This window comes from Coenobita brevimanus, chromosome 44 (genome assembly GCF_032717465.1).
Source record: "Coenobita brevimanus isolate Jiangsu-jjx chromosome 44, ASM3271746v2, whole genome shotgun sequence".
Classification (NCBI taxonomy): domain Eukaryota; kingdom Metazoa; phylum Arthropoda; class Malacostraca; order Decapoda; family Coenobitidae; genus Coenobita; species Coenobita brevimanus.
Genome location: NC_136997.1, coordinates 19908577 through 19928545, shown reverse-complemented (window position 1 = coordinate 19928545; position 19969 = coordinate 19908577). Strand labels below are relative to the sequence as shown.

The 19969-nt window shown below is 41.5% G+C and overlaps 1 protein-coding gene across 1 annotated transcript; it reads left to right on the top strand.

Moving 5' to 3' along the window:
• The first annotated feature begins 5295 nt into the window (after positions 1-5295).
• Positions 5296-14081, top strand: LOC145398000 (ionotropic receptor 40a-like). Its single transcript, XM_080270968.1, has 4 exons — positions 5296-5494; positions 10712-10955; positions 11395-11544; positions 13971-14081. The coding sequence occupies exons 1-4, from the start codon at positions 5322-5324 to the stop codon at positions 14079-14081; spliced, it is 678 nt and encodes a 225-aa protein (XP_080127094.1). The 5' UTR covers positions 5296-5321.
• The last annotated feature ends 5888 nt before the right edge of the window (positions 14082-19969 follow it).

The following is a 19969-nucleotide window of genomic DNA, read 5'->3' as shown; positions in this document are numbered from 1 at the left end:
TCTACTTCTTCAGGAGTATTCATTAGACATACAACATGTCAAGGGGAAAGAAAATGTTATTGCAGATTGCTTATCTAGACTTTAGAGAGATTGTTTTAGAGTAATAAGAAATTTCCTTTATAAATTTCTTTTTCTTTGTGGGGAGGTGTTACATAGCCTATGATTTCATCATCCTTTGTGTAATTCTAACGTGCAGTATGCTGCATGTTTGATCACGAGCGTGTTCTACCTCACTCCCCCCGTCCTCCCTTATAGTAAAGTAAGTCGTACTTTCTGTTGTTCAGAGCAGGAGTGTCAACTCTTTGTCCCCTCTGGCTTCATTTGCGCGTCCTTCTTACAAGTTGTATCAAGCTCTGCCGGCCCCTATATAATGAGCTCAGTCTCTACATTAATTGCCACTTAGATCTACTCCTCATTTTGCTCACATCTCTGTCCTCCCCTGTACAGTTGTTATTATTGTGAGTGCTCAGGAAGTCTCCAACCATCTATCTAGCAGCTGTGTAATTTGAGTATAAGTGTTGTTACATTTTGTTCTTGTACTGTACAGCATAAGATGTTAATTTGTAGGCCTAGTGAGGTTTTGTGATTAATGTAAAGTTTTACTGTCAGCCAATATTAATAATATTTTGTATCTGTAATAATATATTTTGCATTCACTGAGTATTATCTGGTATTGTCATTTTATCAGGTCTGACTTAGATAAATTTACTTTTGCTAATTTCGTGTTAATAGAGGCTATTGCAGTTAACCATATATTTAACCTGTTTTTTGCCATTACATTATCCTTATGAGTCCTGAATGTTTTGTTGTTAGTTTGAGCATTAAACTTTAACTTGTAATTTTACCTAACTCTTTTGTTTTGAACCTGGAACTTTACGGGACAGTAGTGATTTTTAGTATTCTCACTTAAAGTGTACATTATCTTTCTCTGTTCCGTAACAATATATATATATATATATATATATATATATATATATATATATATATATATATATATATATATATATATATATATATATATATATCATCATCCGTTGCGATCCACTGCAGGACCGGCCTATCCCTACCGAAGCAGGGACGATACAGCCAATGTATCTCTACCCAGTGGCTTAGGCTGTCTGGTAGAGACTGTATGTAGGGTGAGACGTGCTTGTGAGTGTGATTGTAGTGTTGTATTGGCTTTGGATGTGTGTGTAGTCTGTGAACCAGGTGTAATCGGCCCGCCTTAAGCCAATTGGGTGTAGCATACTAGTATGTGACACTGGTTCAACCACAGCACCCCTTGTGTCCGCCAAAGTAGCAAGTGGCTTGGTGAACGCTTCCCAAAGTTTTTACGACTCTGGCGGGAGGCGAACCCGCGCTCACCAGCGTACGAAAAGCACACTCTACCACTGTAACTGTACCAAGGAGGCATATATATATATATATATATATATATATATATATATATCTATATATATATATATATATATATATATATATATATATATATATAATGGACCCTCACTATAACAGACTAATGAGGGGAAATCCAATAAACCAGATACTCTATTCTATCCTATGGTCTCCCCTGAAGTGGGATTTCCAGTACGTTAGAATACAACTTAGTAAAATAGTAATTTCTAATACTAAAAATGAAAACTAGACCCCTTTCTAACTAACCTGGCTGACAGTTTCGCACCTTTGACATAGCACTATTCGTGATTTTTTTTTTAAATCCTAGGAAGAAGGAACAAACGGCCATGAGCCCGAAATAACTGTTCCTTCCAAGAGAAAAACAAAATACAAACGAGAGCCAAATTCAAGATCCGATCATTTCGAGATGCCTGGACACACTGCGTTTGAAAGACTGGAAATCATAGCTAGCAGGAAATACAGACAGAGACAGTTCCACAGCTGACCCTGTTGCAAAAATGAAGGACTGGGAGTAATGGTTAGCTCTTGCATTAGAGCGTTGGACAGAAAAGGGATGAGAGTTAGCTGCAAGATGGGTGCTATGCACCTGTCGTAGAGGTGGAGGGATGCATGCAGACAGTTCAGAGGAGCAGTGACCATTGAAGTAGTGATAGAAAAGAGATGAAGATGCAACAGTGTGGCAAAGAGACAGAAGTTGAAGGGAACCAGTAAGACGAGAAGAGTTAATGAGACGAAAAGCATTTGACTCCATCCTATTCAGTAGAGCCGGGTGTGGGGAGCTTCCCCACACATGAGAGTTGTACTCCACACAGTGGTGGATAAAACCTGTGTATAGAGTCAACAATTGTGCAGGGGAAAAGAAAGAACCGAGTCAGCTTAGCACACCCAATCTCTTGGGAGCACATTTTACAAACGATGTAATATGATCTTTCCGAGATAAGTCTCGAGTGAATGAAACCCCAAGCACGTTCATGGATGATGCAGGATTAAGCTGAATATTATTAAACATTAGTGGGTATACCCGCAGAAGATTTTGTCGGGGTGATAGGTGTAAGAACTGAATCTTTGATGCATTAAAAACAACCAGATTATTTTTACCCCAGTCTGAAATATGAGCCAAGTCAGACAATTGGTGTGCCATAGCCTCATCCATTGTTGTTGAAGTAATAGCTGAGATGGATGTTGCGGGAACCGAATGGAAAGGTGAAGAGTGGAGTCATCAGCGTACGAGTGGACAGGTTTCTATGTACAGCTTAGGTCATTGATGAATAAAAACAAAGTTCGTGATAGGACAGAGCCCTGAGGAACACCACTGTTCATGGGTCTAGGAGAAGAATGATGGCCGTCTACAACACCACCTATAGAACGACCAGAAAGGAAGCTATAGATAAAGGCACAGATAGAAAAATAGAAACCGTATGAGGGGAGTTTGGAAATTAAAGATTTATGCCAGACTCGATCGAAAGCCTTTGAGATGTCAGTGCAATGGCAAAGCTTTCACCAAAGTCCCCAAAGAAGGATGACCAGGAGTCTGAAAGATAGATGAGAAGATCGCCACTGAAGCGTCCCTGACGGAACCCATACTGATGATCAGAAAGAAGGTTGTGATTGGAAAGATGCCTTAAAATTTTTCTATTGAGAATTGACTCAAAAACTTTTGAAATACAGGATGTTAAAGCAATTGGACGATAGTCAGGGGATTGGGAATGGTCACCCTTCTTTGAGACTGGCTGAATCAGAGCAAACTTCCAGCAAGAACGAAAGGCACAAATTGTTAGACTAAGGCGAAAGAGTTTACCTAGGCAGGGTGTAAGCACAGAAGCACAGTTCGTGAGAATAACAGAAGCGACTTCATCAGGCCCATATGCCAGAAGGAGCAGGAAGAATTCGAGTTGGAGACTTGAGAGAATTTAGTACAAATGAAAGTATTTTTAGTACAAAATTACTACTCTGTCTTCACAACTCAGCAGTTATGATGGGAAGATGGTTATTCAGGCCAGACTGGAGTGAAAAGGGTAGGAAGCTCATGCACTGTGCCCTTCACCTGTACAGATGGATGCAGAGTGCTCACACTTTCATTCTTCTTGTATGCATCAGACTGAATGAAGTGTTATTCATCGCCACTGTTGGCAAAGATGATTTCTGGTGGTTCTGGTGTCACATCTGATACAAAGAGTCCTGAGGTGTTGGGGGTTGGGGTCCTGAAGGCTGTACTGCTGGATCCTGAGGCTATGTGGAGAGTGGCCGAGGATGTTGTTGCCACAGGCACATTGGATGTCTCTGACTGTGCAGAGCCTCTTGGCAACAGTTGACACAGGATTGAAATACTGGAAGATCTTATCCAGGATTTTCCTTGGCTGCTGCAGCTGTATTAACTCCAACCTGGTTAGATGATCTCATTATGTTGAGCCAGAGTCCCTCTGACTTTGTCTTCACGGCCAGGATGGTGTTTGCAGCATCAAGGGCTGCATCTAGAGACGGTTCAGATGTCTTCTCCTTCTTCTCTTCGTCTTTCTCCTTTGCCAGTGTCCAGTCTTGTGGAGGCACACCAGCCTCCTCATCCAGCCACTCTTGCAGCCTCTTCTCAACATGATTACTCTGCCCTGCAGCTACCAACATTTCTGCCATCCTCACTGGCTCAAACCCCTAAAAATCATGCAGAGGTGTTCGAGTCTTGGGGGTTCTGAGGAGTTTGCACCACCTATTCTTGATTCTGGCAAGAGACACTTTCTTTCACACCTCTGCCAGGTTGATGATGGCATCTTTGATATTGTATATCTTGAAATCGTACTGGGTTTTCTTGCCTTTGTTGTCTTCATAGTCTTCCTGGTCCATCCCATTCACAATCTCCTACTGGTGGAAGTTGAGCTCTCTAAAGTGCCTCTGCACTCTCTGTAACTCCATGGTCCATGGTCAGGGTAAGGTCAGTGATGTTGCTCTCAGGATCAAGGCTTATTCGTCCATCCTTGCTGCAGAGTTTAGCAGAGGAACGATGGGCTGGTGCTTTATCTAGCACCAGCACTACCTTCATGTTGTCATGACCGATGCTACAACTTTCTTGGTGCTGCTGCATGGATGGGTCGTAGCTGTGGTGGAACCAGTCATAAATGATACTTTGGTTTAAACCAGGTTAACTTGTTACCATGGCACTACACAGGAAGCTTGGTCATGATGTCCTTCAGTGACCCGGGTAGCTTGCTCTTACCTACTATGACTGACTATAGGCGATGAGAGCCATCAGCGCTGGCACAGGCCAAAATGGAGAGACGTTCCTTCGCTGATGCCCTGGAGTTCTGGCAATATTATTATTATTATTATTATTATTATTATTATTATTATTATTATTATTGTTACCATTATTATTATGAGAGCGAATTTAAGATGATACCCACTGTCATCTTAAATGTCGGGATCAACTTGCCTAGCTCCGGGTTCCTGCCCTCATTCATGTGATGGCTTAGGATTAGATGATGGATGGATGGATTATTATTTTTATTATTATTATTATTATTATTATTATTATTATTATTAATTTTATTGTTATTATTATTGTTGGTTACTATATTATTATTACCATAATCGTCATAATCTCATTATTACTATTATTATTATTATTATAGCCCCCTTAGTGGGGCGACAGTGTAACCGCCTGAGTCCGTGTGCGTGTCTGTGTGTCTGTCTGTGCATCTGCGTGTTACCGGAATATCTCAAAATCAAGAAGGCAAATTATAATCAAATTTATTATTATTATTATTATTATTATTATTATTATTATCATTATCATTATTATTATTATTATTATTATTATTATTATTATTATTATTATTTTTATTATTATCATCATCACCACCGCTATTTTCTTCTCCCTCTTCTTGCAGGTAGGGTCTGGGTTGATAGGACAGTCCATGCCGGATAAGGAGATAACAGTGTGGTGGGCGAGGGTGTGGTTGGTGGTGTGGTGGATTGCGGTAGACATCTTAGCGGCCGGGTATACAAGCAACCTCGTAGTCGTTCTGACAGTGCCCGTCTACCCTGCCAAACTTGAGACCGTGAAAGATCTGGCGGAATCCCATCTTACGTGAGTTGATTTGTAAGCTTCTGTCTGTCTGTCTGTCTTTCTGTCTGTATGTATGTATGTCTCTCTCTCTCTCTCTCTCTCTCTCTCTCTCTCTCTCTCTCTCTCTCTCTCTCTCTCTCACGTTAGACATTTTGCAAGGTCTATATACTCTTATATGTCTAAGTTTTATACAATGCTAATCACGAAGAAGTGCTATGGAAAGGATGCATTGCCAAAGTTCTGTCAAACTCCACCACTGAGCTACGTGAAATAAAGTGGAAAAGAACGAAAATATTTGGCAAAATTGAACACGCACAGTTTACTAAATATTGGCTGGAGGATTTTATGGAGGGTAGTCTGGAAATAGCGCTGCACAAGTAACTCATCTGATTATTGTGTTGCGGGGATGGCTCAGTCTGCTGGCGTGGGCGTGACAGTGGGGGTTGGAAATAAATAATGGAGGATGGATATAGCGATGACTGAGCCGCCCCCACAGCACACGAGAAATGGCCCGGCGAGGTGTAAGAGGAGCGCTACATATGGACTACCCTGTATTTTGCGTATTATATCTTAACACTGACTTGTATGATTATTTATAAAGCTTCAATGTCGACATAGTTTACAACAATAACATACAAGATGATATTAATGGGTAAAAGGCAGAATAAATCGCTAGGGAAGAGGTGTTACCAGGTCCCTCAGGTATGGCATGAAAGTAATAAAATAGTATGATGATGGTGGTGATGATCGTGGTGGTGGTGATGGGGATGGTAGTGATGATGGTGGTGGTGATGGCGGTGGTGATGGTGATGATGGTGGTGATGATGGTGGTGCTGATGGTGGAGGTGATGATTGTGATGATGGTGATGTTGGTGATGATGGTTATGTTGGTGGTGGTGATGGTGGTCATGATGGTGATCATGATGGTGGCGACGGCGGTGATGATGGTGATGATGATGGTGGTGGTGACTGTGGTGATGATGGTGGTGATGATGGTGATGATGATGGTGATGATGATGGTGGTTGTGATTGTGGTGATGATGATGGTGATGATGATGGTGATGATGATGGTGGTTGTGATTGTGGTGATGATGATGGTGATGATAAGGATTGATTTAATGAGCAAGCGGAGCAATAGAGAACATTGGGCTTAGAAGACTGGGGGTCATAGGCATGTATGAAATACATACAAAGACAGTTCCAGAGTTGACGTGTTACACACAAGAAGGACTTGGAGTAAAGGTTAGCTTATGCATTAGAGAATTTGAGAGAAAATTATGAGTTTGCTGCTAGACGGGTGCTACGTGTCCGCCGAAATGAAGGTGGGGGGGGGGATGCAAAGAGACAGTTATGAAGATCAGCGACTATTAAAGTAGCAACAGAAAGGTGAAAATAGGCAACAGTGCAGTGGAAAGACAGAGGTTACAGGGAGCCAGTAAGAGGAGGAGAGTTAGAGACAAAATTCCTCTGACTCTACTTTGTTGAGAAAAGCTGTATGTGGAAAGCCTCCCCATACATGAGAGCTGTACTTGACACAGAGACGAATAAAACCCTTGTATATAATTAACAACTGTACAAGGGTAAAGGAGGCATGGAGCCGGTTTAGCATACCTAATCGCCTAGAAGTAGATTTTACAAGACAGGTAATATAATCTTTCGAAGCCAAATCCCGAGAATGAAGCCTCACGTATGTTGAAAGATGATGAAAGATTGAGATGAATATTGTTAAAAAGTAAGACATATTCCTGCGGATGATTTTGAGAGGTTGGAAGTTGGGTTTTAGAGGCATACAAGAGTACTTTTACGAAATCAGAGATATAAGCCAAGTCAGACATTAGGTGTGGGGTAGCCTCGTCCGGTGTTTGTAGAAGTATGTGCTAAGATGGACGCTGAGGGATGCAGATGGAAAGGTGAAAGGTCGAGTCATCTGTGCATGAGCGGATAGTGTTAGATGTACAGCTTAGATCAGTGGTTCCCAAACTTTTTCTGGTCGTTACCCACTCTTCATACATGATCCTTGTCCATGGCCCCCCTTCCCCAACCATAACCCATGACTACAGTGACTGTCTACACTACAGTCCTACACTCATCATGTCCATATAAAAATCACTCTAGCAAATCCTGTAATTTTATTGATTCCATTTGTTATTTTCTCTTTGGTTAAGTATTAATAAAGAAATATGTATTTTATCTTAGCTGAATCTTATATAATTATTGAAATGGTACTAAAGGAATAATAAACTGCACATTAAAAAAATCCATACTTAGAGTAATTAAAAATTGCATTATTGCAAAAAGCCGATTCAGCAATTAAAAAAAATTCACTGGATTGAAAAGTGTATTAATCCCACGCAATTTGATCTGATCTTTGAATCTTACAAATCTGATAACTTTATAATTCTGAAATGATATGCTATCATAGTGAGTCATAATTATCTGCCACAACCATGGCCTTCAATTGCGACACACCCACCTCCTCCCAGACCATTTGCTTCTGAACATTCATACCAGGTTCATTTTTCCTTCATTTGAATCCCCATTCCACTCAGTGTGAAGGGTGTTGTTGCAGATTATCAACAAGCTTCTTGATTCTTGGTTTTGTTTCACTTAAAGCACACCGTAGGTCATGCTTCACTTCAAGTCTGTTGCGATGTTTCGTTTTAATGTGGAGCAGTTCAGAGAATGCAGCCTCACATGAATAAGTTGATGAAAATGGTAGGAGGTGGCGAAAAGCCAAGTCACATAAGTTTGGGTATGAAGCTGCCATTGATGACCAAAATACTGTGAGAGATACAGTTTCAAACTTCATCCTGGCTCCTGAATCCTCCTGAAGTGTCAACAGCTCAGTTTGGGCATCATCATTGTCATCAGGCAAGCATGTCACTGGAGCAGTGAAGGGGAACCTTACTAGCCGAGAAGTTAGGCTTTGGATATCTGGGAAGTATCTTTTAAATTCCTCTCCACCGAGTACCTACTCGCTAAACTCCTTCGGTTCAGGCTATGGCCCCCTACATTCTGATATATGGTCTCCAAGGGGGCCATGGCCCCCGGTTTGGGAACCACTGGCTTAGATAGTGGAGGAGAGTTGGTGATAAGAGTCCTGAGAAGCACCACTACTGAAAGCTCCAAGAGAAGATCGGTGGTCGTCTGCAACAACAGTTATAGAAAGACCAGAGAGGAAGCTAGAAATGAAGGCACACACAGAAGGATGGCAATCGTAAGAAGGCATTTCGGAATTTAAAGAATTATGCCAAACTCAATCGAAATCATTTGAGATGTCAAGAGCTATGGTAAAGCTTTCACCAAAGTCCCGAAAGGAGGATGACCAGGAGTCTGAATGGAAGGTGTGAAGATCGCCAGTGGAACCTGCCTGGAGGAATGCATACTGTTGTGATATGCAATGTGCATGGAGGTTTTTGTTAAAAATAGATTCACTACAGGATGTTAAACCAATTGGGCGATAGTTAGAGGATTGGGAATGGTCACCCATTTTAAGGACAATCTGAATGTGAGGAAACTTCCAGCAAGAAGAAAAGGTTCAGGTTGACAGACAAAGGGGAAAGAGCTTAACCAGGAAGGGTGTAATCAGAGATGCACGGTTCTTGAGGACAACAGGAAGGACCTCATCAGGCCGTTTGTACTGTTACTAGTAAGGACAGAGAGTATATCAATTGAAGAAATTTCAGTACCAGTCATCAGGAAGTCAAAGGTGGAGGAGATGGAGGAGCAGTACCAAAATCATCTAAGATGGATTAGGATGGGAGAGTTTGAGCACTGAAATCTGCTCTTCAGTAGAAGAAACAGCTACAAAGTCACCAGAGAGGAAAGGAGGGGGAAAAAAAAGATGAATTACAGTTGTTGGAAAGGTATTTGATAAGGTAGCTGAAGGAGTGAGAGAATTCAGAGCATTTTGTAGAAGTGAAATTATTTTGAGCAGGGTGGAGAACAGACTTAGCACAGTTCCAGACGGAGATAAAACAGAGGCGAGATTCAGGGAGCATTAGCTCCGGTATCTTTTGTAGGCCTTCTCCTTGTTGTTGACAGCATTAGAACAAGCGTGATTAAACTTTTTTTTTTGTTTTAGTCAAAAAATAAAGGAAAGGAATGTCTGTTTCCATGCCCGAGAGAACAACTTCCACAATGTGCGAGGCAAACTCAGATGGCTCTCGGCCATGGAAGCAACAATCATTCTAAGGAAAATCATAGAAGTACCACCCGAGGGGCTCCCAATCAGCAGCTTCAAAGTGCCAAAGCTGCCTCTTCTTGGAACGGTCCACAGGCCCTCCTGGAACGATAGGACTGAATAAGGTGATAAGGTTGTGGTTGGAGGAGCCCAACGGAGAGGAAAGATTGACAGAGCAAGCAGAAGGGTTAATTGTAAGGAAAGGGGGTCAGGGATACAGGTAGGGTGCTGTGCGAGTACAAGCTGCTCTGTCATTAGGGATAGAAAAGGTACAGGTTTGTTCACCACGGTGATCAACTGATATGTGCGAGAGCCAAAGGTGCTGGTGAACACTGGAATTAACTAGAATGGAGGTTCCAGAGAAGGAAGAAATTGACAGAATGTGTTTCCATCTGAAAGTAAGATAGTCAAATAATTTTTCATAGTTGGTACAGATAATGGATATGTACACAACGTATTAGTCTGAGAATGACAGGCTAGCCGACACCAGAGCATACAGAATCCAGAGGACTGAAGTTCAGGAAAACGAGAGAATTAGAGCCTTGCCCCATCACTATCCGCTTATTTTATTTTAATGGAAAGCAAAAGAAAAAAAATCAAGGCAAAGCGTGCAACTACAGAGAAAATGGTGAATTAGAATAAAATTTGTGTTTAATATCCTTCAATTTTATTTCATATCAAGAGCTACTCGACTCCATCATGTTCCATACCTTACTGTGGACACCTGTTACCTATACTTATGTCACCTAAACCTGGTCCAGATTTAGGCCCTTTTGCAGCATGTTTCACGTAGCTCAGTGGCAGAAGACAATGGAACGACACTACAGTGCACTTTTTCGTGACTAGTATCAGTTTCCAAGGTTAATTTATTGCTACAACTCAGCATTCAAGATGGCGAGATGACAATTTTGGGCCAAGTTAGAATAAAAAGAGTCGGTTCCTTTTATTTTGATCGTATGACGGAGTGAGGAAAGTCTAGAGTGGTAAAGGTGATGATGATGGCAATGACAATGATGATTCATGATGATTCTCTCTCTCTCTCTTTCTCTCTCCAGGCCCGTGATGTACGAATATGGAAGCTTTGTACCAGACGCCTTAAGGAGCTCAGAGAACCCCATCCTAGCCGAACTGGGGAGGAGGCTATACATCGACCCCAACATTACCCTCAACGATCCATATGCTGCCTCACTGGAGCTGGTGATGCAGAGGACGCATACTTTGATTTGCCCTGTTGATTATCTGATTTTCACGCAGCATCGCAAGAATTTGACTCGGGATACTTATATTATGAGAGAGCAGGTGGGTGGTGTAGAGATACACAGACAGCCAAACACACAGACAGAAGGATGAAGGGATTGATAGATGGACTGTTTTTACACACACACACACACACACACACAATAAGAAAGACATTTAGACTGATAGACAGATAACCAGGTTGACATGCATACAGAATGACAGACAGAATTATACAGGCATAGACGGATAAACATAGTTAGACAGATAGATAGATAGGTACACAGACCCACGGGATGATAGACAGATAAACAAACAAGAAGAAACAAAGATAAAGAACCAAACACACAGCTGGTGCTATAGTGTACTTGCTTCCACAGATATACAGCAACTTTATGATCTGGATAATACGTAGCAACACCCCTACACCCACAGACAGATAGATAAATAGATATATATACACAGACACACAGCTGGTGGTATAGTGTACCTCCTTCCACAGATATACAACAACTTTATGATCTGGTTACTGCGTCGCAACACCCCCTACACCCGCCTCATCTCAGACAACCTCATCCGCCTTCTGGAGACCGGCATCCTTTCCAAGATCTATCAACTGCACACCGGAAGCCTCCTGGGAAAAAGTTCGCAAGTGAGTCGTAGCACCTCTTCCTTAGCGATTTATTTCCAAGATTTATTATTTGCACACCGGTAGCTTGCTGGGAAAAAAGTTTGCCCGTAATTGACTCGTAGCACCTCTTCCATAGCGATTTAATTATAAGTTTTAACATGTAATAGCGTCCACACTTAAAGTGTGGAACATGTTCTAGCGAGCGAGCAAGGAAGTCAGGCAGTGCTGAATATTGTCTCATGTGGCTTGTCATCTTCCTCTGATTTCCTGACCTGAAAATACTAAAAAGAACTTATTAGATTACACCAAAAATATTCCCTCACACTTCCTAAACCAAGTCTCTCAGCAATCATCGGAAAATACTGCTGCGCTACGCACGCAACCTTAGACAGTTACTACTTGCGCCGCCGGCTGTTACACTAATCTGCCTTATAAAAATTCGTTTCCTCGATTTACGGAAAAAAAACTATTGGAAATTACTGATTGTCCATGAAACGAATATAAATGAGGATTTTTATAATATTTCCAAACTGGTGTCTATCCTATAACTTCAAAATTGGCTGAAATATTCAAAATAGTTCGCTACTGTTGTAGACAGATCTCCTCCCGACCCCTGCCCCCATTTCTTGCTGATGCGATAAATTTTTCGCTCAGGTACATATGTCGGGGGTCCAAACTGTGACCAAAGTTGGTGTTGGAGCGAGCAAATTAGTTGTATACAGGAAGTCTCCCTGGCAAAGTTCGCCCATGATTTGGGAATCGGTAGAAGCATTTTTGTTCTATAGGAGGCTTCGTAACACTTTTTCATAGCGCATTATCTTACTTTTTACGTGTTTTAGATGGCAAAGGAAGCATCACAGTAACTCTTCCTTAGCAATTTTTTCACAAGATTTGTTAGTTGTACACGAGATGTCTCACTGGCTGAAGTTCGGCCTTGAGTTAAGCATGGGCCTGATATCTTAATTACGGCATTGATATTTGTCCTGCTTCTCACTGGCGTAAGAAACATTAAAGACTTTTTCCCTAAGAGTTTATATTGCACAGTTCTCCTTAATTTTACCTTGCAGTTAGCTTACAGCTTTTTCAGTTAGTCATGATTTGCATCGGTGACATGAGGATGTTAAGATGTAACGAGTGAAATAAATCGCTTATGAAGAAGAGTTACGAGGCTTGCAACATCAGTGAGAAAAAGATGTAATTTACCCATATAACACAAAGGGGGTTGGAGGGAGACGCCTTCACGTGATTGTGTTGATATGACTGAGTGGCTCCGCTGCCTAGTAAGATGAACGTCCCTTAATTCCCTTCCTTCCCCCCCAACCACAAAGAGGCTGATGATCTGCAGATGGGTAACCAGGCTGCAGTCCACTGGGTTAAGGTTCAGATGAGCCTGGGACTACAAATACTATACTCTTTTTACCTTAACCTGGCTCAGACTTTCAACTTTTTGCATTTTATTTCACATGGCTCAGAGGAAGAAAAAGACGATAAATTAGCTGTTCATCGTTTCCATGGCACTTCTTTGTGACCATCATCATATTTTAATTTTATTGTAACAACTGAGGACTGAAGATGGAGAGATGACAACTTTAGGTCAAGTTAAAATAAAAGCAATATAGTACCATACTCCTTTTACTTTAACCTGACCTAAAAATGTCACCTCTCCATCTTTTATGCTGCTATGGCAATAGATAGAGACTAGAGTATGATGCTAGTCACGCAGAAGTGGTATGGAACGGATGTAGAACCGAAGGGGTATTGTCTCGTTCTACCACTGAACGACGAGAAAGAAGCTGCACAAGGACGCAAATCTGGACCAAGTTAAAGTGAAGAGAGTATAACAAGCTCAAACTCTCATGACTCACTCTTAGTTGAATAAAATAATCTGGGGTTACGTTAAATGTTATACTAGAGTATTCCCGACCATGATAGGGTTAATGGAGACAGGATTGACACATACTTATAGAAGCATTCGATTTAAAATATTCGAGATACAGCCTAAAATATCTCAGCCACTCAGACCTCTTCTCAGTATCTGTAAAACTCTATGGATTCGTGTTGCCTCATTCCACTTAAACATTTGACATGTTAGTAATCATGGTAGCAATTATTATACAGATAAGAGTTGTTTTGTTGTGTAACTAATGTGTAATTGGTTGCTAACTTTCATAAAAAAAAGTCTTAAACTAGAAAATGAAAACTTAAAGCAAAAATTATTATAAGAGATAAAGTACACACACACACACACACACACACACACACACACACACACAAGTGCTGTCCTGTTTCAGTGTTTTTTCCATCATTTGTTTCTCCAATTTTTCTTTCCCTACAGCTTGACGCTTTAAACAATATCTATCGGTGTATCTACCTACTTATTTATCTGTCTATCTGTCTATCTATCTATCAGTCCACTAATCTATGTATTTGTTTTGTCATCTCCACAGGCTCGAGGTAAAGGAGTATTGAACCTAGAACATCTACAAGGCGCTTTCATAGTGTTGGGCCTCGGGGTGGTCGTCTCTGCCATCACCCTCCTCATAGAACTCGCTTACTAAGTCTCTAAACACACACACACAACAAAAAACGCAAGAGTTCATTGATACAAGAGCCTTCGAAGGCATAGAACGAAGGTGCTTGAGCTGCTGGAATTTGAAGCCGTCACAGGAGCACAAAAGTGGAAAATGAAACTCCCTCAGAGGACATCAGTCTGATTTCTCTCTCTCTCTCTCTCTCTCTCTCTCTCCTTTCCTAATTGACAGGCAACGATAATAGACACGACAACACGCTGAAGAACAAAAAAAGGCTGAACATAGGAAGAATTAAAAATCAATTAACCTATGGCATGGGAGAAGAAACGAATCTGAAGCCCCGGTAGTGATTATTATTATTATTATTATTATTATTATTATTATTATTACTATTATTTTACTAGTGTTTCTTGAAGGCTCTCCTAACTTTTATATTGTGCAGTGTATCTCTCCAACAATATAATCGATTCTTATGTATTAGTCTACTAAAATTATTACTTTTTATGTACCGTATTTATCTATGTATCTTTTCAATAAAATAATCAGCTTTATTTGTTAATAAAGTTATCACTTCCCCCCCCCCCTTTTTTTTACAGTTCTCTCGCAACACTATTTCCCTGTGTGTGTGTGTGTGTGTGTGTGTGTGTGTGTGTGTGTGTGTGTGTGTGTGTGTGTGTGTGTGTGTGTGTGTGTGTGTGTACTGTAATCCCACAAGCACGATGCCATTCTCACCTCAATATGCAGACAGGTCAAGTAAGGCTATAGTTCTTGACCAAGATTTTCGTCCTTTAGCACCTAATTTCACGTAGTTCAATGGCAGAAAAACACAATCTTACGGCTTTACATCCTTTTCATAGCACTTCCTCATGACTAGCATCACAAATAAGCTGCTGAATGAAAGTCTGCGCTGGTTTACACTCAATGATCTTTAGTAAGGCAATAGACTCCCTAATCAACAACACTGATACTGGAGAGGGGCGCCTTCATGTGGTGGCACTGATATGGCCGGGCTGTGCCACTGGCTGGTTATTATAAATCCATCAGATCCCTCCCTATCCCCTGAAAGAAGATTGGTAGACTGAAGGAGGTCAGCTTCAGTCTGAAGTCCACTGGATTCACGTTCAGAGGAGTTTGCTGTTGCATCTACTACTACTACTACTATTACTACTACTACTGTACTACTACTACACCTGTTTCTACTGCACTGTTACCACTACTACTACAACTACTACCCTATTTCTCTACTACTACTACTTCTACTGCTGCTACTACTTTTACAACAACAACAACACCACCACCACCACCAACAACAACAACAACTACTACTACTACTACTACTACATCTGCTACTATTACTACAACTTCTACTTCTGGTACCTGTACTACCACCATTGCTACAACTACTAAACAAAATACAACTCCAATAATCTTGTAGTAAATTTACGATCATAAATAATACAATATTCTCGTTTCTCCTACTTGGCCTAAAATTGCCGTCTCTCCATCTTGAATGCTGAATTGCAACAGAGGAGTAACACTCAGATATGATGCTAGTCACGAAGAAGCGCTGTGGAAATAATATGGAGTCGTAGTATTAATTTCTGCCAAAAAGCTACATGAAAGAAGTTGTCAAAGGACGAAAATCTGTGCCAAGTTAGACTAAGGTAAAAGAACGATAGTCACGAAGAAGTGCAAAGGAAAGGATGTGGAAACAAGATGGAAAGGGATGCAAATCTGGGCCAAAGAATAGTCACGAAGAAGTGCAAAGGAAAGGATGTGGAAACAAGGTGGAAAGGGATGAAAAATCTGGGCCAAAGAATAGTCACGAAGAAGTGCAAGAGAAAGTGTGTGGAGATAAGCTGCAAAGGGAAGAAGATCTGGGCCAAGTTAAGATGAACGTACTATATATACTCGTATATCCAGGGTGGTCCATATATACCGCTGCTCTTTCACTCTGCCGGGTGATTTCTCGTGTGCTGCAGGGACGGCTCAGCTAGCGTAATGTGTCTATCCTGGAACATTTAACCATTTCCCCCTGCCACTGACACACCCACGTCCACACCAGCAGACTGAGCCATCCCCACAACACGGGAAAATAGAAAATATCAAGTGAGTTTGTAGAGGAGCGCTATTTATGGACCAGCCTGTATTATACCACTTCTCAGAAATATACTCCCTATATAACAGTATATCGGGTATATTTCACGGCTGATATATGTTCACTATATTGCAAGTTGGCATATTTTATATCTCCTTTCAGTTTTATAAAGCTTGGTATGTGTGTACCATCAAAGGCTTCGTAGTAGTTCGTCCTCTGCGATTCATTTTGCTTAGAAATCACGATATCATGGCAACATAGTGAAGCTTTGTGGCTGGGTGTGTAGGGGTGGTGGGAGGATGGGTAGGGTGGGCAGAATGGGTGGGTTAGGTGTATGGGGGGGTGGGTAGGATGGGTGGGTGTGTTTGGTGGGGCATCATGGGGAAGTATGGGTGTATTTGTTGGGGCATCTTGGGGAAGTGTGGGTGTGTTTGCTGGGGAAGGATGGGTGAACTGGATGGGTGGGTGAATGCACAGGTGGGTGAGTGAGTAGTGAGAAAATAGGTCCATGGGGATTAGGTCCATGGCAGGAATAGACTCATGAGCAATATATCCCTAGGTAAATGGACCCAGTAGGAACATAGGTTCAGGCCCAGTGAGCGAAATGGAGTCTGGGGGTTGTATCCCCCAACCCTCCCGCGTCCCAGGCTATGCAGGTATGGTAAGTCATAATTCTTTCTTTCTTTCCTTTTACTCGGGCAACGCCATGGAGCTCTGTTAGTATTAAAAAGTTTATGTAACATCATTCACTGCCACAACCCTAAAACACCAGAGATAATTCCTTCTCCTCATACTTTTGTTTTTGCTGTGCTTCATATTACCAGCAGATATTAAACAGTTAACTATAATATCCTCCATCACCACAGCAGGCAGAGAAGCGTCGGCGAAACTTCTGCTAATGTTTGTACAGTACAGCTGGCTACGGGAAATATATGTATAGACCGTACAGTGTATATATATATATATATATATATATATATATATATATATATATATATATATATATATATCTTTTGTCCTTCTCTGGGATTTTGTATTTGGTAACACTGCCCTGAACAGCACCGAGAAATTAAAGAATGACGAGTTTCATGAGTTTTTTATCCCTTCCATAACGTTACAAAACATTTGTCGTGAATCATGTACTTATGTGTGTGTGTGTGTGTGTATGTGTGTGTGTGTGTGTGTGTGTGTGTGTGTGTGTGTGTGTGTGTGTGTGTCTTTCGGTGTATACGTCTTTCTGTGACCGACTGTATATTGGTCCAATGCAAGATTAACAGGACGAAATGTACAGTTTAGTCAAATAGTAATGTCTTCACGTGCGTTGCTTACCAAAACATATATATAATTCCACAGTTATTTCTTCAGAATAATATTTTCAGATCAATCATGATGTTTTCTTGACTTCCCTCCTGCTTATCTTCCTACTCTCGGTTCATGGTTCGTCTTAGGTGGCTATGGAGATTTCGTAACACCCATTTCTTTGCGACTTATTCTATTACACCTCATTATCCTACTGTATGGCAATGGTACAAGCGAATAAAATTAGTGTCAAGGCTTCTCGCAAACTCAATGCCATGAAGACTCCCACAGGTATTAAGTCTGGACAACAGAAAGAATCCCTGAACACCATATTTAAGCGATTCGTTAGAACAATTGTGAATCATGCTTGTCTAAATGGGAGCCAACTTTAACAAAAACAAACATGGATACTCCTAAAACACAAAACAAAGCCTTAAGAATATTGACAGGCTGCATCAATACCACAAATATATTCTGTATAACTTACACCTATCTATCTATCTATCTATTGCCAGACGCCTCAATCCCGTTCGGGGTGATCACAAACAAATCGCCTCCACGTCGCCCTGTCCCCCGCCATTTCACTGCCCCGCTCTCAACTCACACCCCCCTCTCTCATATACCTCTCCACCCCATCCCTCCATCTCATCCTCAGCCTCCCCCTTCCTTTTCCCCCCTCCACCTCACTCACATACACTCTCTTCGTCAGTCTTTCACCCTCCATCCTCTCCACATGGCCAAACCACCTCAGTGTATTCCTCCTAACGCTTCCTATCACATCCACATCCACACCACAACGCTCCTTTATATCCTCATTTGTCAGCCTGTTTCTCCGTGTGACTCCACAGGATCCTCTTAAATAACTCATTTCCACTGCTCTCACTCTTGACTTGTGTCCTTCCAGCAACGTCCAAGCTTCACTTCCAGACGTTAGAGTTGGTATCACAATACTGTCATGTAGTAACTTTTTCACTTCCATGCTCACTTCCATGCTTCTTATCACTGCTTTCCAGGAACCAGCAACCTTTCTTCCCTGCTGTACCCTTTCAAGCACTTCAACCTCCAAACCTCCATCCTTACTCATCACACTAGCCAAGTACTTAAACGTACTCACATTTTCCAGTTCCTCACCATCCAACCTCGCTGTACATTCACTTACTTCACCTCTCTCAAAGACCATCACTTTACTCTTCCCTACATTCACCTTTAGATTCCTTTTCTTACACACTCAAATTCATCCACCAAGCCTTGCAGCTCTCCTTCGTCTTCACTCAACAATACGGTATCATCTGCAAACAACAGTACAGGGAGTTTCCAAACACTATCCTCTCTCACCAGGGCCACGCCAACATCCACTACCCTACCTTGTACCTCTTTTACTACCCCATCCATGTACAGATTGGACAACCATGGAGACATGACACATCCCTGTTTCAACCCAACCTTCAAAGAGAAAAATTCACTCAGTTCACCACCCACACGCACTGCAGCCTTAGCACCATCATACATACTCTTCACAGCGTTCAACAACTTCCCACATACCCCATATATTCTTAATACTTTCCACAATCCTTGTCTATCCACCCTGCCATATGCTTTCTCCAAATCCATGAAGGCCGCATACAACTTCTTTCCCTTCTCTAGAAATTTTTCCACTAAATATCTAAGAATGAATATCTGATCTACACAACCTCTTCCCTTCCTGAAGCCTCCCTGTTCTCCTTCAAATAATTCCTCTGTTCTTTCTCTAACTCTGTCAATAAGTATCCTACCATACACTTTTCCTATTAATAAATATCCTACCGTACACTTTTCCTATTATACTAAGAAGACAAATGCCCCTATGATTACCACACACTTCTTTTTCCCCTTTTCCTTTGTACAAGGGAATAATTATACCTGACTTCCAATCCTCCGGGACTCTACCTTCCTCCCAGGCCAATCTGCACATCTTCCACATCCATTATACTACTATCTCTCCCCCATGCTTCAGCATTTCACCACACACTCCATCAATTCCTGGGGCTTTCCCCAATTTAACTATCTTCATTGCTTCCATAACTTCTATCCTACTGATTTCTTCCTGTCTTCTCACCTCCCTCCTTCTCTCAGCCATTCCCCAGCCACTTATACTCGCATTACTTCCATCCTCTATGTTCAACAATTCCTTAAAGTGTTCTCTCCATCTGCTCACTTTTTCTCCCTTCTCCACTAGTAATCTATCATTTTTATCTTTCTCTCCCCTGCTAACTTCACTAACACCGAGAAATATGTATCTCTAATCTAACATCCTACGCATATGAGAGCCACAAGGTGTATTACTTAAGCTCAAGACCCATTCCACCCTTGTACGTATAACTTCATGTTGCATCACCCCATCCATAAGGAAACAAGAAACTAACAACTGCCCAACACTACACAGCAACATCCCCCCTCCTCCACCCAACACCACACTTCACAAACACAGTTATAAACACACAACCACCACAGCCATCCAAAACCTCCACCCAAACAGCCT